This window comes from Paramisgurnus dabryanus, chromosome 7 (genome assembly GCF_030506205.2).
Source record: "Paramisgurnus dabryanus chromosome 7, PD_genome_1.1, whole genome shotgun sequence".
NCBI lineage: Eukaryota > Metazoa > Chordata > Actinopteri > Cypriniformes > Cobitidae > Paramisgurnus > Paramisgurnus dabryanus.
This window is the reverse complement of record NC_133343.1, coordinates 5909194-5935500: the sequence shown is the minus strand read 5'-3', so window position 1 is coordinate 5935500 and position 26307 is coordinate 5909194. Positions and strand designations below refer to the sequence as shown.

Genomic DNA, 26307 nt, shown 5'->3' with positions numbered 1-26307 from the left:
TGTTTTTATCAAATTCAGCATCTAATTCACTTCATTTGTGATTAAAAACAAGGAAACACGGCGCACACGTCACTACAGCAAGCAGCAGGTGTCCGGCTTGACGGCTCCGTCTTTAGTTCCTCCCTCGACTGCAAGCGGCAAACCTCGCCGATTGGTCTGCTCAGCGCCGGATGATCTCGAACACACCTAATAAGAGAGGCACAAATTAAGCTAAAACAAATATAATAAGACAGCATGACAACCTTCAAAGGTGGTTTTTGGTATTCAGCATTTATTTTATTAAGAACATTAACAAATTTTTTACATACAATGGATTTCTTTATGCAGTTAATTAATAATAATCGGTATCGGCCTTTCTCGTGCTATTGCCGATATACCGATGGTTTCAAATTCATCAAATATCGGCCGATAAATATCGGCGGCCGATACATCGGTGCATCACTACATTTTTAAAAATAATTTAATGTGTTCTTACCTCAACTTAGACAAATTAATACAAACCTATCATTTTCAATGCGTGCACTTAATCTTTGTACCGCGCGTCGTGAATGTGTTAGCATTTAGCCTAGCCCCATTTATTCCAAACAGGGATGAATTGAAAAGGCACCAAACACTTCCACTGTTTTCCCTATTTAAAGACTGTTACATGAGTACTTACACAAGTAAGTATGGTGGCACAAAATAAAACATGGCGTTTTTTTTAAGCGAATAAAATATGAGAAATATATATTGTATGGCTGAAGAGTACTTAGTTTGCAGCACTTCGACCTTGGCACGAATTGAAATGCACAGTGGATTTGTTGCAAACAGCTAAAACTACAGTAAACTGGAATAGACAATCCAGTTACAGCTGATAAAGCCAACGGCATCATGTATTATATAACGGGTCTAGGTGATGGTTTATATAAAGAGGTCCCAACAAACCTGCACAAACCCACACTATAAGCAAACACACAGACTTAATGAAATATTGAAGTTGCACAATACATTTAAAAAAATGCTTGGGTATTTTCAACCAAGCATTTGGTCAAAAAGGGGGGACTGGGTTTGTCTCTTTTTGATCCAACGCTGAGTTAAAAATAACCTAAAAGAAAAACGTGGTACAGGCACAACAAATACTTGATACGACAAAGAGAAAAATTGTGTATGAATCACGAATCATGTCCATGAACGTGCTCTTGTGTAAAGGTTATGGGTTTAAACCAAAAATATGAATATTACCCACATTTAAGATGCCTACTTTTTAGAAATCTACATGCCTTGGAAGTGAGCCTGCTGCTATAATAATGTCATCTTAGATGTTAGAAGAGAGCAATGATAAAGCAGAGAAATGATACGATGAGTCATTTTTCAAAGTTTTAACTCCCTAAGCAGAGAAAAAAATCATGGATAAATAGGAAAACAGAAAGAACAGGGTGTGAAATTTAAATGAGGGAGAGAACGAGAGATAAATAAAGATGCATCCAGAGATGAATCTCATTGAGATCTGCGTCGACCACACTCATCTCTTGTACATGTATTCGCTGAAGCCCAGGGGATTTGGTTAACCTCTCTGCAGTGATATGTACAGTCTAATCTTAGTAAGCTTTAGATCAAGACATTGGCCTTTGTTAACACTCCTACTCAGATTCGATAACACCAGGAGAGCGAGTTGGTCATGTGGGCATGGAAAAAGAAACAGAGTAATGCTGGAGTAAAGGAAGAAATATGGAGAATTATGAAATTCTCACACTACATGATTGAAAAAGTGCACACTTCTTCTCTTCTTTGACTGAATCTACATAAAGCTCACTACTGTATTATTCTAATACTCTAACATGGTAGATTCTTGGGAATATCTTAAAGGTATTGTGGAGGATTTTCTTTTTCTGGGTGGATCATCAAGACTATTGGTCCTTGTCAATCAGGAGTGTTGTGCAATTGCATTTTTTTAAAAATTGGAGAAGGCGGTTCTTTTCTAAAATTCGAGAAAATCCTCCGCTACACCTTTTAATAACACAAAGTAATTATTATTTTTAAAGATTATTAAGGTTGACTTATGGTTGTTTTGCAAAGAACAGGACTAAAAAAATAAGAAAGAGGCAAAAAATCTAGAGGAAAAATTTATTTATGGCTTTCCTGTGCATAAATATTCTCTTTTGCACGTTACCTTTTTCTGCATGTCATTGAGTGCATTTTACGTGCACAGAATAAGTGGATAACTAGCAAAAATCTGCTTATGTGTGTTTACATGCAAATCAAGAAACCGGCTATGCAGACAACTGCGTCTACATGGGACTTGGAGATTTGTCAGGTTTCTCGCCGGTATTGACGTCATCGCCTATACTATAGTACGTACTACATAATAGTCGTTCATACTGTTTACTTCTTGTGTCTGCAGAACCTCACTGTAAAACATTTCTGTAGAAATTACAGTATTACTGGGTATTACTGGCAACTAGGTGCCAGTAACTTACTGTAGATTTTACATTTATGTTATTTACTGGCAACAGTTTGTTCAAAGTTAAATGAACATGAAACATTTTCAGACTTTATCTTCTACAGTATGTTACTGGCATCCAGCTGCATAATTACAGCATATTTTTTACAGTGCTGTAAATGTAGAATGAGCTTTTATTTTTTGCAGTTTCTCTGCTAACTGCTTTATTCAAGCAGAGACTTTTATGCATTACTTTGCGCTTATTTCCGCTTGTGACGTTTATATTTCATACGCGGAGACATGCACACATGGACAAAACCGTGAGAAAGCCGGTTAAGGTGTTTACATACCACGAGAAATCGGGGTAATGAGCAAAAAACTACCTGTGTAGAACAGTTTTTGCTTACGCTGTTTATGGGCTTTCCCTGATAAAAGAAAACCGTTTACGCTTTTAGGAGCCAGTCACACCAACCACGCTTTAAACGCCTCGAAACTCAAGCGCGACGCACTGCCTTTTTAAAAAAAGAGCAGTGCGACGCGGCTTTTTATACTGCTAAGCAACCACCGAGTCAGCTGTCTTGTCAATCAAATATTGAAGCGTGAGCGCTCTTTTGCTGTTAACTGTCATATTAGCAGAAACTTTAAAAAGAGGGTGCTTGCTCTGACCTTGTTTGAGGGTGAGAGGTGCACAAACACACAGGAGAGAGTGAGCGAGTGGAGTCCCGTTCTTCAAAGCAACTGTAAACTTCCCTCACCACAACGTAAGGCCCGCCTCTCCCCTCATTCGATTGGACAATGGAAAGACGCGAATGACGTCGGGCGCTTCTCCGCTCTCAGCGCTCCTTCAAAAGCGCGTGCTGCGGCCGGCAACAAAAACCGCAAGGCGCTCATCGCGCATAAACAACGCGCAAACGCTCCCTGACCATAGAATATCATTCAAATAAGGCGCCTGCAACTGCCATAAACGCTTTTGGTGTGACTGGTCCCTTAGATGACCCCACGTTTTATCAGTTTATTAAGCATAAACGGCGTAAGACTGTGCATATAAACGCACCCACTGCCATGTTATTTAAACTGAATTAAAAATGCGGTAAAGTTCCATTTATTTATAGCGTAACCTTATGGCAGTCACTGAATTAAACGTGTGAGGCTAAACTTTACAGGAATTTCTCTGTTTGCCAAGAGCGCTTGCAACATTTTGTGGCTGGTGGTAGGTTAACTTTTGTTGAGAAATTGGAACTGGTTTGCGAGACCATCGGGTCCAGTCGGGTTCAAAAAAATTTCCACTGAGTCTGGTCGGACTCGGGTCTAATTTTGTTGGGTTTTTTCAGGTCGAGTCATTCTTTAAAAGTAAAGTTTTATGCACGCCGGTTTTGGGTAAAAAGTGATTCAGTCAGTTTGGGTCGGGTACATTTCTTTGGACACGAGAAGTTCTCTAATGTAAACGCTAGCATATACTGTAGCTAACTTCAGTTGCTATGGTTGCTATGATCCTTTTGCTTTGTTTATCAGTCGTTGATTGATGCGCCGGTTGGTTGGTGTCATATTTGTCCCACCCTCTACTACTGTGATTGGACGACTTAAGTGAAAAGTGACATTGAAGAGCCTAGTGTTTTTCCCAAAGTTGGAAACCTTTTAACTCTTGGTGAGCGGTAAAATGCTGGATTCGGTTAAAACCGCTTTGGTGGACACATTGTCTAAAGCTGCGTTAACTCCAAACGCGATTTTTCTGCTTGAGGTCAATATTTTAAACTTGCGCAGAAACACATTTGAGGCGAATAGCACATGTTTTTGTGGCAATCACGTCACCCAATTCACGTCATTCGCGTCGCCCCGCGAGTTTATTTACGTCCTTGCATTGACTTTGTATGTAATCTACTCGCATAAATCGATAAATTTACATTTGGTGTACGCAGCATAAGTCAGAATAAGGGACAGTTGATGATGATGCATTTTATTTATAATGCACTTTCTCCAACCCAAAGCGCTACACAGTATAAAAAACATTAATAAAAAACAGTTAAACAATAATTAAAGTAGAATAAAAAAAATGGAAAATATTAAACAGGAATATAAATAAATACAAAGACAAAAAGCATTTTTAAAAAGATGGGTCTTTAAAGACCTCTTAAAGCCGTCCAGAGTTGGGGAATTTTTAATTGCAAGAGGAAGTTTATTCCACAACCATGGGGCGGTAGCCGTAAAGGAGCGACCACCCATCAACTGTAATTTAAATGTGGGCTGCTAAAGCGTATAAGAGTCAGAGGAGTGGAGAGAACGAACATTTCAAAATGTGACCCGCCCCTAAAACATCATCATTTAAAACCATTTTAATTCTGTGATGTGACATTAAGATATTCAACAAGATTAAATAAAGCACATAACTTCATTGATTTGTGAAAATTAGGCAATGCATACCAGAATTGAGTCACTGGTCGGAAGTAATTTGATGGTGGGACGGGGAGAGAGCAGAATGATGTTAACCCAGTTTCCCTATACAATACTTGAAAAGATGCTTGCAAAAAGCCAGAAAGACAAATCCCCCAAAATCAGGAATGACAGAGTGTGAAAGCCACATGAGAAAAGAGCAAACAAATATAAGAAATATAAAGATAGACTGTGTGAACTATTGTTTATGACAGCAGCAGGCGAATATTATGGGCAGAAATGATCAATGATGGCATACTGGTGCTGCTGTTTCTGTTTGATTTATTAAAATGACAGCTAAGCTGTTTAGGTCACATGCTAATGGGCCGACTGGATGTAAATATTGATGGGATGTGTGATATGCCGCCTGTGCATTTGTGATCTGTATTGGATTAGCGTTAGCATGGATGCATCAGCTGTCATGCCGATGCCATGGTAACGCTGCGACAACAGTGTGTGTTCATCTGTATCCTCAAAACCTACAGCATGTCACCCAGAAAGATCCTAAGCAGTCGCTTTGTCTCAGGAGGATCAGGAAAGCCAGCTGTGCAAACCATGTGGTGTGTGATTTAAAGAGAAGTGTGCATGTGTGCGTGCATTCGTTTGTGTTTTTTAGTGCATAAACCAAAGATCATCCAAAGAAAGAGAGGCAGAGTGTATTTTTTTTTTTTTTTGCATTCAATTTCCTGTCTAAATTAGAGGATTTCAAACTTTATAATGGCAAGGACTCCCAAATATAATGAACCTTATGTGAGGGACCTCCATCCTAATATATTCGTGGAGAAATTAAAGGAATACTCCACTTTCTTTAAAGAAATCCAGATAATTTACTCACCCCCATGTTATCCAAAATGTTGATGCCTTTCTTTGTTCAGTGACAGTCGAGAAGAAATTAATTTTTTTGAGGCAAACATTCCTGGATTTTTCTCAATTCAATAGACTTTATTAGACCTCAACAGTTTACAGTTTCAATACAGTTTAAAATTGCAGTTTAAACCCAGCTTCAAAGTGCTATAAACATCCCAAAAGAGGCACAATGTTTTTATCTAGAAAAACGATATTATGCACTTTTAAACCACCGATTCCCTTCTTGCATAAGCCGTGGGATGCGCCATCGCAACCTTACGTAATGCGTAAGTACGTCAAAAGGTCACGCATGACGTATGCGAAACAATGTTTACAAGTCTGGAGGATGTTGTATGTGAAATGACAATAATTAATGTCTTTGTGTCAGTTTATTGTTTAAGGAATAGTCTACCCTTTTGCCATATTAAACTATGTTATTACCTCAACTTAGATGAATTAATACATATCTATCTTTTTTCAATGTGTACACTGTACAGCGCGTAGTGAATGTGTTAGCATTCAGACTAGACCCATTTATTCCTATGGTACCAAACAGGGAAGCCACCAAACACTTCCGTGTTTTCCCTATTTAAAGAATGTTACATGAGGAGTTATACTAGGAAGTATATTCATTACATGGTACCATAGGAATGAATGGGGCTAGGCTAAATGCTAACACATTCATAACGCACTGTACAGTGCACGCATTGAAAAAAGATAGATATGTATTAATTCGTCTAGGTTGAGGTAATAACATAGTTTAATATGGCAAAAGGGTAGACTATTCCTTTAAGTGAATAATGAAAGATTTATTCATAAATTTGGGTGGACTGTTTCTTAAAAGATTTATTCATCTGAAATCATTCATTTGTTATTATTATTTCTTAACCCATACTGTATAGTTTTTAATCTGTGAAACCCCAAAGGAGAAATGTAACATAATACCACTGCTGTTTTAGTATAGTGCCAATGGGATTTTAAAACTATGGTTTCCAGATTTTTTAATGAATAATGCCTTGCATTTTGCTTAGTTTTCCATCAAAGCTGTCGTGTGGCTTGGAATATAATTGAATGCAGTTAAAATAGTTGTTAAACCCCTCTGGGTGAGTAAATACTGTAATAACAGAATTATTTTTTTTAAGCAAGTCTGTGATTGTTCTTGTCTCTGGAAACAATCGATTCTTTCCAAAGACCCCTTGAAGGCACATGAAGTGGTCTTATGAATTATTAATATTGCACTGTAAGGTAATGTCCACTGAGAGAATTGGGTTGGCAGGAGAAAAGTGGGTCACTACCCGGGGCAATGCGCCACTGGCAAATGTCCAGTTATGTTTTACATTGCGAACCACGGTTGTTCTAGGAGCCACACCTTGCAGGACTGTTAACTAGTTACCAACATTCCTAAAAATAAAGGTGCTTAAAAGGTTCTTCACAACCATGCCATAGAAGAACCATTTTTGGTTCCTCAAAAGACAATTTTGGAACAGAAAATTTCTTTAATGTTAAAGTTTCTTGATGGAACAATATATCCAAAAAATTTTCTTCTTTAGCATCGTGAAGCCCCTTAATTTGAAGTCCATATGATATATTTTAATTAATGCTGGTCTGTTTAGTAAGCTGCAGTCTAACAGACTCTTATGTGTCTTAGGCAGTGTTCAAATTAAGTCAAAGAGTATGGGGGTCCTAAAGCTTTTGGATTAGTTTATTGTGAAATTGGGACAAATAATGGACAGCATCGCTTTGTGACAGTGCAGCACAAGAATTTTAAATTCATGTAGCATTTAAATTTTAATAAAAAACAGAGGACCCCACTAATTTCCATCAAATGCTTATAATGCTGCGTTTACATCAGCCGCAGTAGAGGCGTTAAGCGCAAGTGATTTCAATGTTAAGTCAATGTGAAGACGCATTGACGCACGTCTGGAGGTCTTGCGGCACGAATGAGGCGTTTGGCGCGGCACGGTAAAATAGCACAAATTGAGTGTCTGGCGCAGTACGGGCGAAAGGTGTTTTTGTGCATTTTGTGTTTGATGCAAATTTACGGCTGACGCCCGAGTTGAAAAATTTTAACTTTGGCGGAATTTCGCGCCGCATTAACCAATCAAGAGCCTGCTTGCTGCCCCACCCGGAGTCACTCATTCAACATGAAGGAATGCTTGATATTAAGCAGTCGCCCGGAGCTATACAACACAAGTTCTTATTTCTATAGAGACAGGAATAAAAAGGACCTCGCTTGGAAAAGTGTCAGTGAGGACATTTGGGAAACCTGGTAAGTTGTAAATACACATTTCACTTTTGAGTCACATGACGTTTACCGATCCGTGCCATTTATTTTCTCCCTATAGTAAGTTGACCAAATACAAACCGGTCACTCTCTCGATAAATGCACAATCAACATCAGCCATCTTGCAAACAGACAACCGCATAGCACTTGCCCCTCCCACAAGAAGCGAATTTCGCCTCTGACGCGCATCAAATGCTTGCTTTTTCCACGCGTCTACTTCGCTCCAGACGCGTGAATGCATTCAAACTGTTCAATCGGCAAACTAGGCGGGGTAGACGTGATTTTGACACCTGAAACACGGTTGGTGTAAACGCAGCATTAGAGGTCCGGGACCACCCCATCCCCCCTCAATTCAATCACTGGTTTTAGTCCTATTTATGAATGTGTGTTTTGTAGCGCTTATAATCCCACACCTTTCTGCATTTCTCATGAAGTCTGCGCCGGTTTCACACCGCAAGCGTGAGCAGCGTGTATGCGTTGCGTGAGCACCGCGTGAGGAGAGCGTTTGCCGCGCATGGCCATTGTGCTTTCACACCGGCTGCATTTGCAGCGCATACTGTGCAGTTTAATAACAGTATAAAAATTTCACATTACTTTATTTTACATGCATTTTATGAGCAAAACCTCTTTAATAAGCCTTTCGGACAGTCAGTGTAAGCAAAAATAGAGCTGACGCCGAAACAATCGCATTACTGTGCTGCTTCAGCAACGCTCCTGCCATGCGAGCACGCGCTGCTCACGCGTGCAGTGTGCATGCTTTAACTTGTTAACATGGGTGCCGAAAGAAACACACAAAGATTCGCACAATACACCTACACTTTTAAAAAAGATTTGTTGGTCAACTTAAATTCATTTACCTGGTAGCCCTAAAATGTATAGTTAATTCAACTTAAAAATATAAATTCCAAAAAATGTATGTAAAAATTGTTGTCAACTAATATTTTTAGTTGAATTTACTAAAAAATAATTTTGAGGCAATTAGGTTACTTACTTTTTTAAGTTAGAAATCAAATGTTTCGGATCAAAATGTGATTGCTTAAAGTGGTATTTTCACAACACTTTTTTTTACATCATTTCAACATTTCAATAACCACTTCTTAACACTGTCTGGTCCACTTTTGTTTTGGATTTAAAACTTTTTGCTTATATAGGTGAAATAACAGTTGGTGGTTCAAGTACTGCCTGCTGGTGTCCCATCTGACCCAAAAAACGTTCTTCTGTTTCCATATTTGGTGTGATGGTCAGTCGTGTGACCTTGCACCAATAAGGAGCATGCATAATGTCCCATATGAGTGTTCAAATGGTAAAAAAAAGATCCTTAAATATGAAAAAGATACGTGAGGTTCACAGTTAGTGTCGTACAGACTGTTTCTTATTCTCATTTTAATGATGCTGTGTGAACAGAAGTGGACAGAAGTGAATTATTTTTATATATCTGTACTGGTCTTCTTGTTTACTATTTCACTACTGTCCACCTTTATTTATCAGTACTATTTTTATATGTGAAATATAACAGATACAAAATTTTGCATAATGTATCTTGAGGTGGTGTTTACTATGCCATAAATTTTCTGACTATAGCAGACTGAGACGTTTTTCTGTAGATTGCAAGGAAGGTTTTTACACTTTTCTAAGTGCCGGTGATTTTTGGTGCTGCACTTTTCAAAGCATCTGATACGACAGCCCACCCAGTTACCTTAAAAAAACATGTCAACATTCACAGTATTGGTTTCCTGGGGATCCCGACAGCCCTCTATTCACTTTAACCTTCTTCAGCTTGTCCTCCCGCTGTTTCATTTCTCTCCCTGTCTGCGTTTTGCTTTGAACTTTGCATCCTTGTTCCTCCCCGTACTCTTTATATCTCCCTCATGAGTGCTAAGAGTCAGCCAAGCTATTTCATCAATTAAACATTGGCGCAACTTCCATTAATCCTTCTTTGAAGACCACTTTCTGTTTTTTCTAGCTCCAGCTTTTAGAGGATGTGTTAAACCTTGTGTTTTAAAGTCCCCCTGTGGTAAAAATCTAGATTTTATTGTTGTTTTTATGTGGTGTTTTAATATGCTTTAAGACGAACCATGTGGAAATGTATCATTCAACGCCATTGCTGAGTATTTTCTCCATAAAATGTAAAGAGTTTCCAAAGACATGCTGTAAATCACAGTTTATAATCGATTCATCGATCCACATCACAATTAAACACGTCGTTGATCAGGCAGTTCGAGCCATAGATATGTATGGATGCGGCATAGACTTAAGATAAATGGGTTTTAATAAAAAGTAATACTTTGTAATGCCCTGTAAGTCGCTTCGGATTAAATCATCTGCTGAAGATGTAAATGAACAGACAGAAATTATATTTATTTACTAAATAATCATGCCCTCCTTTGTATATTTCAACTCATTTATGCTTGCCCACCTTCAATGTCATGTCATTATGTGTTACAACACATTATACAACAAATAGTATTTAGTGTCAGTGATATTAAACCTGACATTTGCTCTTCACAAAATGCCAAAAACTTGAGAAAATTTGGAAACAAAAAACAACCCTCATTTGCATAAATGAACTGCACTTTGCTAAGTGTGCAACTATGTGTGTGTTCATGAATTTAACTCTTTGCAAGAGTTGTAAAGCTCTTCAGAATCATGATGTGTGTTAAGGATTTAAAAGCAGAATGGCTCCCGGTTCATCTCGGCAGAGATCTCGCATATGTCAAAAATGTTCTCTTTCTCTCTTTGTTATTTCACAAGAGCTCTTAAACCGCTTCAATATGCCACACACACAAAATCACTCCAAGCACCTCAGTGAACATTTGAAGGTTACTCACAGAGATTTGTTCATTGACGTCCCTGAATAATTTCCATTTTTTTTCTCACGGAGAGAGAGTTAGAGTGGCATTAATGGATTCACTGAGCATTACAATTCAGATAGGAGAACTTTTATCACAGATAATAGTGGATGATAACAACAAGTACTTTTAATACACACTGACCTTGATATTCAGATCTGTGGAGGTTAAATACTTAAGACTTTTCAGTCTGCTTAAAGTAATTAAGATGTCAATATGTAGAAAGCCAGGTCAGATCCAAAGCTGTAACTGGGAATTCTGAAATTCCTGACTGAAGTATCCGTTTTTAACATCTATGCCTATGACTAAGTTTTGGATTACAAGGACGCGCAGAATGAGCATCCAATTGCTTTATTGAAGTGTAATTCACAATTGTAAGTCCATAAACCGGCAGAGGTTAAAACACAGGCATGCAATCCACAAACCAGGAAAATAAAATTAAAGGAAATGGGAACTGGAACTGGCTGGACTGCAGGGTACTTCACCAATCTCACAGTCCGGTCGAACACAAATGTCAGCAGAGGCAGAGATTGCGTTTACATTTATCGCGGATAAAATTGATGCAACTGAAATACCAAAAAAAAACATTTATATGCACTCTAAAAAACACAACCCAATTTGTTTTTAGCCCAACGGCTGGGTAAATATTGGACAGAACACACGCTGGGCTTATTTGACCCATCAAGTTGGATTGTTAATTTTAACCCTGAAAATGGGTTTTTTAACCCAAAGGCTGGTTTGATTTTTATTTAAACATTTGGTTAATTTTACTTCATAAATGGGTTAATATATTATTTTTATTTATTTAATTTTGTTACTTTATTGCAGATGTTAGTGATGTAGTACTTGAGTCTCGGTTTCTGCTTTCTCGGACTCGTCTCGGACCACAATGGGAGGAGAAGGACTCGTAATTTCAGACCGAATCCTCAAGACCAACGCTTTTTTATGTTCATGTAAAAAAAACACACATAACAATAATAATAAAATGCAATGTTGAAAGGCATTATTTGAAAATGACATCCCATGGTGCAATGCAAAGATACTGCCAGATGATGATGCATGTGATTTTAAATGATAGTAAAAGAATAGTCCGTATTAGGACGTTAAGACTGCTCCTCTTAACAATTCTTAATCTAGCTAAGTCCGTAGGCCTTACTGTTGATTATTAACTGGGGTGATATTAAATCATGAATATGAAAACTGACATGTTTTTATGGTCTTGGTCTCGACTCGGTCACGACTCAGACTCGACTGTATTTTAAAACCAACGGACTCTGTCTCGACCCCGTCTCAACCCTTCAAAGACACGGTCTTGACTCACTCAGCATAGGCGGTCTCGTCCCCATCAATAGCAGATGTCAAATACACCACATTAAAAAGCATGCCAACATGGTATCTCCTTTACTTTTAATTAATAACATTACATGTGCTTTAATTTACATTACACGTGCTGTAATACAGTTTACCTCAATCAAAAACAACAAAAATACATTAATAAACATTTATTTTATAAGAAAAAATTATAACTTTGGCGTATTTTGCAGCGATTTTTGTGTGAGCATACCAGTGAACACCCCTGACCACTCGGTGAGTTTCACGTCTTTGTAAACGAAAGTTTAATGCATTTTAGAAAGGATTGTTCCAGTGCACCATTAAACCCATTGTAAAGGTGGGAGGTGAAATACAAACACCCAAAAATTCTTGGGGCAGCCGCATATGTCGAAATTTCAGTCAAAATCGTTCTATTTCATCATAAACAATCTGAAAACAGGGCTTTAAGTGTAAAACACCGAACTTGTCCTTTAAGAATATTTTGTATTCTCAAAAAAGCTTCTTAAGTTATTATTTTTGTCGAATGACATTTTTGTGAATCCGGCCCCTGGTTGCCTTAAAGTTTTGAGTTCATTCAACTTTAAAACATTAGTTTACTCAACACTGCAAAAAATGACTTTCTTACTTAGTATTTTTAGTATATGGGGTAAGAAAAAAAATCTTGAAATAAGTTTACTTTTTTAAGAAAACATTTAAGAAAAAAATGACTTTCTCCAAGTTTGTTTTGCTTGTATTTTTGGTCACAAATACTAAGTACGAAAGTCATTTTTTGCAGTGAAAAAAGTAAAATTAAATAAAAATTGTTGTGGTCTCAACCAATATATAACTTGCAAGCAGGTAATTTGTTGAACCAACTTTTTACAATGCAGGTTGGCAAGCACCTCATGAGACCCTCTGTCAAGTCTTTATCGATTGATGATTGGTTCATTTAACTGCAAGCCAGGACTTCTGTTGCTATATTGAGCGATGCATTGTCCCCTTCATAGTAATAGGAATGCTCAATCTTATTATATTCAATAACTTTGGTTAAATGTGACCCTGGTTAAAGTCTAATAATCTGATTATGAGATTATGAGCATCAAAAGCATCAATCTTAGACATGACCTTACAATATTTAAGATAGTATGGTTATATTTTCACAGAATGTTCTTTACATTATGTAAGATGACTTTATATAGAGTAAATCACAAAACAATGGGTTTCATTCACTAAGCATGCATACGCATGTATTTGTTTGTGAAATATGCGTTTGGACGTTTTAACTAACAAATCATGAATCGACAAAAACTTTTATACTAAAATTTCCTCTAAATGTTTTCAATAATGTAAGAACAACTTAGACCACAAGTACGCAATAATCATGAACAAGGAAAAAGAACCCTATAATATATATCTGTGTTAAATATTTTATATATATTTTCCTCGTTCATGATTATTTTGTATGAGTGGTCTAAGTTGTTCTTACGTTTTTGCATACATTTAAAATACATTTTAGTATGAAAGTTTTTGTTGAATCATGATTTGTTATTAAAACGTCTGTACGCACATTTTACGAACAATTTGTGCCTACGCATGCTTAGTGAATGAGACCCAGTGGGTTTTCAGAGGGAGGGTCACAAATATCCTTTATAAAGAATGCATTGTTCTGCGTTAGATGTTTACAATCACTGGTCATGATGATTTTATCAGTTGAATAGATATTAAAAAGGACATTGGTATCAAGTAAATGTGGTGTTTGCTTTTCCTGTGAAGACATTTTTCATTTATAAAGAGTCATGGTTTATGAATGTTGAGGTATTTAAATATATGTGTGGCATGTCTCAGCTGTGCCGCTGCATTTAACATTTATACATTTATAGGACTGTAAATGAGAATCCGTCATTCTCATGAAAATATGGACCAAATTCTCATCAATTCTCATAAATTGTGGTTCGCAGCAAGAAAACTCTTGACAATGATAAATGATTCGCTGTACATTTTGGAATGAGTTTATTCGTTTTAAGGAGCATAAATATATTGTGTTTCTCCACGAGAAGTCATCTGTTAGCATCTGAGATATCTGCTCTCTGTCCGCTGTAGATACTGTTGGGTGAGCTGACATCTTTCTTCACTAAACCCGAGGCGATGCAGGAGAAGACAATTGTTACAGCTGACTGCTGCTATTTCAACCCGTTACTAAGGCGCATTGTCCGTTTCCTTGGTAAGCAATGCACCACATTTTTTCCTTTTGCCGTTTTTTAGCTCAAATTAATGTTGTTTATTTCTTTTCTCTCTCTCTCACTCACTCATAGGCGTGTACTCCTTTGGTCTTTTCACCACCACTATCTTTGCTAACGCTGGACAGGTGGTGACAGGAAACCAGACACCTCACTTCCTGTCCACTTGCCGGCCAAATTACACTGCACTGGGATGCCATTCACCCCTGCAGTACATAACGGAGCGGCGGGCGTGCACCGGTAACCCTTACCTTATCACCACCGCCCGCAAATCCTTCCCCTCGAAGGACGCAGCGTTGAGTATGTACTCGGCTGTCTACACCGTGGTGAGAATCAAATCAAACATGAGATGGGAAAAATGTTTTTAGCATGGATATTAGGTTGAGGGTATTGGTGAGGTCACCAAGGTCCGAACCTCTTAAAATGTTTCATATTAAAAAATGAAATTTGGCATCCTGGCATCTGCGTATATAATTACGTTTTGACAGTTTGCTGTATTAGCATAAAATTACGGAAATTGTGCAGGTGCAGCATTCGCAGCGTTGCCAGATCCCATTATTAAAACCCTCTTTAGACGTAGTATTTATTGTTTTAACAGTTATTGTGACACTTTGGGACATTTTTAAAGTGAGGAGTAGGTCCAGGGTACTGTTGCGATGTTTCTGATTTATTTCTGAAAGACAAGTAAATTTACTAAGTGTATTTCAGTTCACTTTTTTCAGATAGCATTTGTTAACTCTTAACACGCTGGAACGCACTAATTTTCAAACCCTTGCTACGGCCATGGTTGACTTCGACTGTATACTGTACACTAGTTATCATACTCATACCATTGTGTCCCTGAGCAAGACACTTAACCCCTAGTTGCTCCAGAGGCGTGCGACCTGACATATATAGCAATTGTAAGTCGCTTTGTATAAAAGCGTCAGCTAAATGAATAAGTATGTGCAACTGTCGATAACATCATATATTTGTCACTTGACCTCATAACATTGCACTTCAACTTAGGGCATGTTGTATTCGACTCAAATTTGTTTAGAAAAGTTTTGGTTTTAAATTTTCATGGTTGATATTTCTTCTTATTCACTTATTAAACACTGGAAATAGAAGGTTGGGCACATTGCATTGTGGGATGCAGCATTGCATGCACTGTTGCACTGTATACTGCACATTTTGGAAAATGTAGGTCATCAGGGTTGCTCATGCATACCCAAAATGTGTAAGCCTATACTGTGCTCAGTGTACTGCCTGCACAAGCTATGTGACTGTGGACCACAAAACCAGTCATAAGTCGCATGGGTGTATTTGAAGCAATAGCCAGCGATTCATTGTATGGGTCAAAATATAGATTTTTTTAATGCTAAAATCATTAGGATGTTAAATGCAGATCATGTTCTATGAAGATATTTTGTACATTTACTACCATAAATATATAACAAAATGTATTTATCTTTATGTGTTGCTAAGGACTTCATTTGGACAACTTTTCTCAATATTTGGGTCGGTGACAAAAACGGTTTGGCAAGATGAGAAATTCAAAAATCTTTTTAAAAATTTGTTTAAAAAGCACGCATCAGGTTTATTTCAATGCACAGTGTATTTATGTTAATTGTATGCAATAAAAAATGACATTTGCACCATTTTTTATGAATGTTAAGACTGAATGGACCTGAAAATGTCAAATGTTGTAACCGCCAAGTGCACCAAAGAATGAGCAATATTAAATACTTGGCATGTAAGTGTAATCATCAAAAAAAATATTTTTAAAATATAATTTTATTAGTTATTTCTAAATGTAAATTTTAATGCATTTTTGTAATATTTGTACTAACATATGCTAAAAACAGCTCTGTTTTCTAAATAATCTTTGACAATTGGAAAAAATTTTACACTAAACTCGATGAATACATTTTATTCCACATTTTTTATGAATATATTTATATTTTCATTTAAAAAAATACTAGATACACTAATTGACACAGACGGGTTACACCACATTGACATTTTTGCAATTATCCTCCAAATATTCTTTCAAAATGAATAAAACCAGAAATTTTAGACTTGGTCCTTAAAAAAAGAATGAATGTATGCAAGTAATCTGCAAATTTATTTTGAAATTTTAACGTTTTTAAATTTAATTGAACCATACGGACACAAAATAATTAACGTCACGTCATTGACCCATTTGCACATTCAGATTCCAGATCTTTTTATTCAGCTTTCAATTTAAAAACATTTACTCGTATGACTGGTTTTATGGTTTAGGGTCACATATAATGCAGAAATAGTAATAGTATGGTAGTATGTTAGTCTGAACAAATGTTTGTGTGGTTTTTGCAGATGTATGTAACTCTGGTGTGGCGGACAAAAGGCACGAGGCTGGCCAAACCCACTCTGTGTCTGACTCTCATCTCATTGGCTGTACTGGTGGGCATTGTGCGTGTAGCTGAGTACCGTAATCACTGGTCTGATGTTCTGGCTGGATATCTCACCGGGGGATCCATTGCAGCATTTCTGGTGAGGATCTGGCATCCCGGGAGATCTTTGATTTGAAGTGCAGTCTGAGTCAATTTTAGCTCATTCCCAAAGGCAGACTGATTATTCTTCGGTTTAGGGCTGCATCTTAATGCAGACAAATAATATATGAAGAGTTTGGTTCCAAAACGCAATACGTCCATTATGACTGATTTGGGTAAAAATGTGTTTTCTATACCAAGAAAGCGACAAGATGAAAACACAATTTTTTGTTACAAACTTTCACATAGCATCTTTAGGTTATAATAACATTAAAAATTAAAATCCATAATTAGTTTTTCAAAGATTTATTATAAAAACTGATTTTTTTTCTCCGCAAAATGCAATAAATCTATTAAATCAATATATAAATGTGCATTCATCTTTGCCTTGTTATATTAATTTAGTTGACTAGTGGTATACATGGATTTGAAAAAAATAAACATTAATGGCATTAATAAAAACATATTAAGAACGCTGTCATTGCTGCTGTCATCCTTGTGATGTCATCGCTGAACTTTTTTGACAGCGATCAGCTGTAAAATGTTTTGGTCCTGCTTGATTTTCGTTGACTTCGAGTAAAATAATGGAAAGTTGTTCATAAGATCCCTGGGGTCAATGTGTTAGCATGACAGAAGCTTGATGCTGTCATGTGAGAACAAGCAACAGGCGGCATTTTTCCTTTGCCGATTGACTTTCGCGTAAATAGTTTATGCTTCTTCCCCTTCACAGAAGACCACCACAGGTTTATCAATGCCATCAAAATTAATAATTAGTTTTAGTTTGTTTGTTGATGATCACGAAGTACAAAGTAGATGAGGAAAAGCTACGGTAGCCACAGGATAAACACGTCATTGTCTGAAACAACGTAGTGACAAAACACGCTCTTTAGAGCAATTTGTCCATTTAGGGCTACTGTTGAAACATGACGGTGACTTCTGCCCTGTCCCAAATAGCGCACTTCATGTGGACTTTAGGTGTCGTGGCCTTAAATTGCTCATGCTCGCTTAGTCTACAAGTCCGGGTCCCATTTGTCATTTTTACGCTCCGAAGTGTGCTCATGAGCGCCCCCTTTGAACCCTTGATGCGGTCTTTGACGAAGACAACGGAAGGGAGGAGTTCACACTGATTGGCAACTTCTCTCTCCTATTTCCGGCGTGATGCTCGAGTCTGTCGCAAAATACAACTTCGGTGCAAACTCTTGGACTCGAACCAAGGGTCCCTAGGGTCTGCACTTCATGATGTCATCAAAGTGTGGACTCTGAGGAGGACCACAAGTCCGGAGTGTGCCATTTGGGACAGGGCATTCCATGTAGGGGGACCCACAGTGTATGTAGATAAATGCTGCTCATTCTCAGGTAATAAAAACAGTACAGTTCATTTTGTAAGGTCTTTATACACCACTGATAATATAATTATAAAAGTTATAAAAGTTACACAATGTACCTTTACGGGGCATTCACACGGGGCGTAAGCGTTGACGCTTCCCATTCACTTTTAATGGGTGATGTCAAGCGCTGGCGAACTGAATTGTGGATCCGTCGGCACCGCGTGACTGCTGTTGCTCGCGGCAGAAGTCTCAACTTTTCAAGCGGCAACGCGTGCGTCAGCCAATCATATTCGCCTATTATGCAAATAACCTAGGCAGAGCCGGAGCATGTGTAGCGGCCACTGTGATTGGCTGTTGGCCACTCTTCAGACAAGCCTTCTGTTAAGCGTTAAGCTTACGCTCCGTGTGAATGCGCCGTTTATGCCGGCCTCAGGCCATTTAGATCCCACAGATATATCATTGACCAAATTTTTTTTTGAAAAGCATTTATTGTTTACTGAAGGTCTTGCCGTACGCTGTTTACCTGTATTATCAACCCAAGCCATTCAATGGTGTATCCTTCAATAATTCATCGAAAATATAATATGGTCATCTTTAGTATATAACTTTCAATGTACTATTACTTGCTATGCACTATTTATACCAGAGTCTATGCAAATTAGGGAGCAACCATGTCAAGTTCTGACTATCACAGTGAGATATTTGATAAAATCACATACCTGTTTATAAACTAATATTAACACATATGTTTAATGTGCACGCAGCTAATACATCGGCTTCATCATCCTCTTAAAACATGCTCTGGATTTATAATCCTTAATCCACAAAGGGCAGATTTAATCATCCCCTTGTACATCTCTGTAATCGACATTTACATTCCCTTCTGTCGTTTTACACCTCCAGGTCACATGTGTGATCAATAACTTCCAGCAGACGCAGCCTCCGCTCCCACCCATGCCTCCACCCGTGCAACCTTCGCGTCCAGATCCCCCACTCAACATGCCCATGGTTGCCATGCCCTGCGTCGAAAGTCCACTCGAAAAGTTAAGTGGCCCTCAGGTAAGGGGTTAAGGGTGGGTGCATTGGGCACCAGAATAAGGAGGGGAGGCATGGAAAATCAGTAACCTGCTATACTTTTGATAAACATTTATTTCCTGTCTCTTGACACAATGGGTTCAATGCCAGAAAACACAGACTGATAAATTATATAGATTTAATGCAGGAGAAGTGTCTGCTAAATGTTAAATGCTTCAAATGTAGTCCTAATGCGTATTAGTGGCTCCTTAAAATGGTAATCAGAAATGTTTTGTTTTTTGTCCTCAGCAGGTTCCAGGAGTTTTGTACACAGGCATCACATGACCATCAGCCATACCTGGTCCCCGCCCCTCCCGATGTGCTCATCCACTCACGTCGCTCCATCTCCAGCGCAGTCTAGACACGCCGTCCGAATATACCACCCGTTCCCGCCCTAGACCCTCTCTCATAAGATCATACTCAACTCAGGTCTAGAGCTTCACCATACTCACCTCTGCTGCCCCCTAATGGATGACAGAGACAATGACAGCAATATCATTCATTGTGGTTTGCCTGAATCCTCTTGGTTTGTCCTTAGTGTAGACTGTTTTTTTATGAAAGCTGACGATAATCGTCCACGTATTTAATTTTGCATTAACATTAATAATTAAGACATTCTGTGTCCATTCCAAAAAAACTCTCTTTCTTTAACAGCCATAGGGGAACTGAATATCAACTGTGACATTTAAAACAATTCACTAGCTTACAATGTTGAAAATATGACAAAAATAATAATATGGGGTCTATTTTTGAAATGTAGAGATATTGGAAGAATGTAGCAAACTATTAGTAAATGTATTTGAAAGGGAACCGATAGATCGTTTTATAGTTTAGCACTATTTTTATGACAACAGGTTATGGTTAAGGATAACATGAAAAGATGTTGAATTACTCCAAGAGTCTAGGTTGTATACAGAGATCATTTTCAAAACTATTATACATAGTAAAGAGGATTTCAGCGCGATTAGCTGGAATTTAAAAGTGATACATATGTAAAGGATGTAGCAAATGTTATATATTTTATGTTGTGTATATAATGTGAATGTTTTTCATTTTTAATTTATATAGCTAATTTATTATTTACATATTATAATTGATTCGCTGACACAATGGATTGATATAATAATCCAGAAGACAGATACACTCTTAGAACGGATACATTGTTCCAGAATACACACATTTTGTGTTACTTTTAACACATTTTGTGTTTTATTTGATCACAAATGGCACATAATTTGTTAAAAGCATAACACAAAAAAATGTGTAAAAAATTAACACATTCTTTCTTAGACTGTAGACATTGCAAGATATTACCTTAGGTTTCAACCTAAGGTTTAAAGTCCATGTAAAGTTATTTCAGAGAATTGGGAGTCAAAAGGGGGTTGCACACAGAGGGAAAAGCGCCGCAATTTAAGAGCGAGCTTAAGGGCTCATTATAGTTGTCGTAGGTCATACGACTAAAGCCCGATTTATAGTCGTGCGTAACTTTTACGTCGTAGCTACAGCGTAGGCTATTTGTAGCTATGGCGTAGGCTATTCGTAGCCTGTGAGTAGCTCTGCGTAGCCTTAGGTGCACCTCGCAAAAATTTTAACAGCGCGTCAGTTCTACGCGGACTGCAAGCGCTGTGATTGGTTCACCAAAACCCCTCCCGTCAGGTAAAAAAACTGTGTCAAAGGTATTTCCGTTTGTGACGGTGAAAACAAAGATAAGCCAAGTCGCTGTTTATTTACTTCCATCATTGCTGGTCTTCTTTAATCATACACAACAAGTTGGTGTTTCTTCTTCGTTTGTGGGTTAACTTCTTCTTCTTTGACGGTCGCGCTGCTACTGTGGTTACACGCGTGGATACTGCCTACCAGCAGTCGACGCGGACGATGACGCAAAAGTATAAATGAAAACCGATGCGGAACCTACGCCGTAGGACCTACGCACGACTATAATGAGCCCTTTAGCCTCCATGCAGTAGACTCCATTCTGAGTCGTCACCCACGTTGATATGCAATTACACATGCCGACCACTAGTATGCATTATCCACGCCACATGTAACAACAGTATCAGTGTAATGCTGCGTTTACACCAACCGTTTTTCAGGTGTCAAAATCGCGTCTACTGCACCTAGTTCGCTGCATAAACCGTTTGAATGCATTTGCGCGTCAAGAGCAAAGTAGACGCGCGGAAAAGCAAGCATTTGATGCGTGTCAGAGGCAAAATCCGCTTCTTGTGGGAGGGGCAAGTGCTCTGCTTGTCTGTTTACAGGATGGCTGATGTTGATTGTGCATTTATCGACAGAGTTACCGGTTTGTATTTAGTCACCTTACTATAGGGGGAAATAAACGGTGCGGGTCGATAAATGTCACGTGACTCACAAGTGAAACGTGTATTTACAACTTACCAGGTTGCCCGATGTCCTAACTGACACTCTTCCAAGCGAGGTCCTTTTCATTCCTGTCTCTATAGAAATAAGATCTTGTGTCGTATAGCTCCGGGTGACTGCTCAAAGACAATATCAAGCCTTCATGCTGAATGAGCTGCCGCCACAGCAGCAAGCAGGCTCCTGTTTGTTTAACCCGGCGCGAAAATCCGTCAAAGTTCAAATTTTCCAACTAGGGCGTCAAACGCAAATTCACATTATACGCAAAATGCACAATTCGCGCGTTCCGCGCATGGCACTCAATTTGCGCCATTCGCGCTAACTAGACACGCAAATTAGACAGAGACGCATCTACCATGCCCGCTACACATGTCAACGCGTCTTCACATTGACTTAACATTGAAATCACTCTCGCTTGCCGCCTCTACCGTGTCTGGTGTAAACGCAGAATTACAGCCAAAAAAGTAATAGCTTTGCCAGTAATACCACCAACAAAGAAGAATCTGGTTGTATATGATTTGAGAGGACCAGCAGTGAATAGACAGCGACTTTTGTTAAAGTTTGAGTTAAATCACTCCTCAACATGGCTTATCTTTGTTCTTACTGTTAAAAGTGGAAATGTCTATGAATAAATGCAACGCATATGTTTTTTACCTGACGTGATGCGTCCTAGTCAGACATCGCCAGTGTGTGTACATTCATAGAAAATAATGTATTTGATTTTTACTGTATGTTCACTGCCTGCAAGAGCATCATAAAAAAAAATGCAAAGACGTAAGATCCAAAGTTATAATCCCGCAAGTAATCTAGTGCAAGGAACGCAATGCTTTGCGTGTGGTGTGAACGCAGCATTAGATACATGGCGCAGTGCTTCTTGCTCGGTGTGCGACCCCCTTAATGGGTGTAGACACCCAATGCAAATTCAAAGATTTGCTCGAGTAGAAAGTCAATGCAACGACACGAATAGACGTGATGCAAGTAATGCGAATCGGACGGGGCAATTGATGCAAAATCACATGCTGTTCACCTCAAACGCGTCTTTGCGCAAGTTGAAAATATTGAACTCATAACATAAAGTTAAATCCTGTGAGTAATGTAGGGTGAGGGACGCGATGCTTCATGTTTGGTGTGTACGCAGCATAACACAAATCGCGAGCATCCAACAAGTGGGCGTGGTTTCAGCGCAGACCCCCACCGGTAGAAAGCAGAGAAACCTTCCTGTTAAATTTTGATAACTTATTTTATTTATTTGATCATTCAAATTTGGCTGGGAGGTTAATGTAACATTTTTCTGTGAAAACACTTTACACGGACTTTAATGTGAATCTGTATCACCAGCCAGACTCCATTACTGACAACCTGAACTGTCTTAGTCTAGATTTTGTAAATAGCTTTCTTTTTCACATTGACAAAAATGATATTGTATTATAACATAACTAATTCTACCGCATTTACCGGACTTACACGCGTTGAGTTACTATAAGAGATGGCACAGAGGGAAATATTCTGCGAAGACATTTTGTCTATAGATGTTTTTGGCTTTTTTGTAAGCCGGCATTTTCTACACAGTACATCCACTGAGGGAAGAGAGCTGAAGCCTCTGTGTGTAACATGGTGCTTGGATGTGACTGTTCAGGTTTAGCTCCCTTTCATTTTGTAAAATGTTCAATATGAAATGATTCTTGCAGATCAAACGAACTGTTAATTAAACATTTAATTAAAAGAAATGGCTTGAAATAATGATTGAATATTGCCCCCTGCTGGTGCTTGATATGTGAATTTTTTTATAACAAATACGAATGTTTTATAAATGGCAGGAAGGATAAATTTATGGCTCAACATTTGCACACAGTTATTTACCAAAGGCACTGTACCTTTCATGTGGTTGCACATAATACTTCGGCGACTTTGTTAAAGGGATAGTTCACTCAAAAATGAAAATGTTGTCATCATTTACCCACCCTCAAGTTGTTCATAATCCTATATAAATTTCTTTGTTCGGCTGAGCACAAAGGAAGATATTTTGAGCCGTGTTTGTAAGCAAACCATGTTTGAGCACCATTGACTTTCATAGTATTTAGTTTTTCCTACTATGGAAGTCAATGCGTTGCACATGAATTTATTTATTTCAAATTTTTGTCCATTTTCACCATCGCCTTGATGTTTTTTCAGAATGATGTTAAAAATATTTTTAGATGCCGCAGCACATCGCACTGCAGGACACTGATGTGATATCTCAACCGAGCAGTTGTCTCGTCTCCCTCTGGGCGTCGAATCGACAGGAAACAAACTGCATCAAACAGGAAGTGAATGAGACAACATGACAAATACAAACTATTGCACAGAAAACTTTATTCATGCTCAGCATCATCTCGAGTAACACAAACCCTGCGCATGCACGGCATTTCCTCCATAGATAAGATTACGGACACATCGTCTGGGAAACACAATACAGCTGATTAAGCTGCAAGCGTTGTTGATAAATCTCATTCGCTGTCTTCCTATTTGGCATGTGGTGCGGCAGTGACAAGTCTTTTCTTGCTAATTTTATCTCTTTATCCTTCATACCATTGAGCGTGGCAGATGATGGGCAGAAAAGAAGATGATGAAGAGTGGGTGGGATGGTGGGGTAATGCTAAAAACAAGCCACGCCCTTTTAGATCTCTGCCTTAGCGTTTGCCTCTCTCTCATACCATATAAGGGAGAATCAATGCACCTGAGGCAGGTACACACATACTTATGTTTGGTAATGTGAAGGTTTTTTTGTTTTGTCACAGTTATCTCTTATTTCAATGACCTTCTCTGTTATTTTTGTCACCAGATATAAAAACAAAATAAAACAATACTTAATAAATATAGTACAGCTTTGGAAGACTTGGTATGTAGGCTACTTTTATTGTGCTTTTTTGGAGCTCTTTAAAACTCTCTGTGCTCCACTGGAAACACAATCACATGTTTATTGAACAACCTGAGTGTTTCATGATATCTTGTGGGTGACTCACGGACATTCCGGATCGACCTCTTTCATATCACTATCATGTTACTCTCTCTATCCAGCTCCACAGCATGACTTTTAAACTATTGAGTAAATCACTGCAGGGTTGCAGGTACAGACAAAGCTTTGCATTCCTTTACCCACAAACACCCACCAGCAGCAGTTTTTCTGCACTTATGTGACCCTCATGCATTAAACATGTTGTTTTTTATAATGTGTGACCTATAAGCATCATAAATGTACGGCCTTCCTGACATAATTTTGCTTTACCCAGATTAAATACATTACCTAGTTTACATAAAAGTGTAAAGCGCTTCATATTTAATTCTCTCTCTCTCTAAAGTCAATGTTTTTATAAACATGATAAAAAAAAAATTATATAAAAAAACTGAAACCAAGACCCTTAAAGGTGCAGTGTGTAATTTTTAGAAGGATCTCTTGACAGAAATGCAAAATAATATATAAAACTATATTATCATGGGGTGTATAAAGACCTTTCATAATGAACTGTTATGTGTTTATTACCTTAGAATGAGACGTTTTTATCTACATACACAGAGGGTCCCCTCACATGGAAGTCGCCATTTTGTGCCGCCACGTTTCTACCGCAGCCTTTAACAGACAAACTGTGGGATAAAGTTGTCTCCGACAATGACGTGATTGTCCGGTGGCAGCTACCGTAGCTTCTCTATGTGTTTTAAAAGCGAGGGGTGAGCAGTGGACTGAGCCGTTGGTTGCAATTCGCAACCTCACCACTAGATGCCGCTAAAATTTACACACTGCACCTTTAAGAAAATTAACTGTGTTTTTTGTGGTCAAAGTAAGGTAACCATGGTGTATTGATTATTATATGTTTATTTTGTGGTTATCGTGGTTTAACTACTGTAACCATGTTTTTTTTTTTGTTTTAACTGTAGTAATACAAGCATAAGCTGGTAGCTGGTTTAAGGTGGCAGAAGCTGGATTAAGCTGGTCTTCCCAGCCTGGCAAAGCTGGTGGATCAGCTGGGCCCGGTTTTTCAAAAGTAATCCACTAGGATTTTGGATAACGGATTGGATCAAATCTTGAAAATGGGTTTTTCAAAAGAAAAAACGGATTACATAAACGGATTAGATCACGTAATCCAATCTTGGTTTTGATCCGGATCAAACTTTTAGTTTGGGTTTTTCTGAACTTTTTTTGTAGGATTTGGATCACTTTCATCCAAAAAATCTGGATTAAACTGATCCCAGCGTGGATTCAGCATGGATTTCATGCCCAAAATGTAATGAAAACTTTAAAAATGTATCAAATAATACTATATTTGGATCATGCAGAATCTTACAAGATATCCTATTTATTAATAAAGTTTTAATTTTATTTATTTATGCTTTACGTATTCAGTCTTTTAGTAGCAAAGTAGAAAGAGTTTGGCCATAAAAAAATGGCCAGCTGTCAAAATTGAGCTGTCAAAATTGACCAAAAACAATACATATATATATATATATATATATATAGCAAAATAAGGATTACTAAATCCTGATCAATTTTATCCGGATTAAACCTTTTGAAAAACCGGGTCCTGGTCTTCCAGCCTGACCAGCCAAGTCCATCTTAAAAAGTGACCAAAACACCTAGACAGCTTGCTACACCAGTAAAACCAAGCTGG

At 38.1% G+C, this 26307-nt stretch overlaps 1 protein-coding gene across 5 annotated transcripts in view; it reads left to right on the top strand.

Annotated features, from left to right (window-relative positions):
- The window catches only part of plppr2b (phospholipid phosphatase related 2b), a 55541-nt gene extending 30691 nt beyond the window's left edge, over window positions 1–24850 (top strand). For 2 of the 5 annotated variants that reach the window (XM_065293715.2, XM_065293720.2), the window contains 5 exons: window positions 14237–14357; window positions 14449–14699; window positions 16714–16890; window positions 19121–19260; window positions 19541–24850. In XM_065293715.2, the coding sequence (XP_065149787.1) occupies window positions 14237–14357; window positions 14449–14699; window positions 16714–16890; window positions 19121–19260; window positions 19541–19652 (801 nt within the window). In that variant the 3' untranslated portion in view covers window positions 19653–24850. Of the gene's footprint in view, window positions 1–14236; window positions 14358–14448; window positions 14700–16713; window positions 16891–19120; window positions 19277–19540 lie in introns of all 5 variants that reach the window. The other 3 variants (XM_065293716.2, XM_065293719.2, XM_065293718.2) reach the window with 3 other exon arrangements.
- The last annotated feature ends 1457 nt before the right edge of the window (window positions 24851–26307 follow it).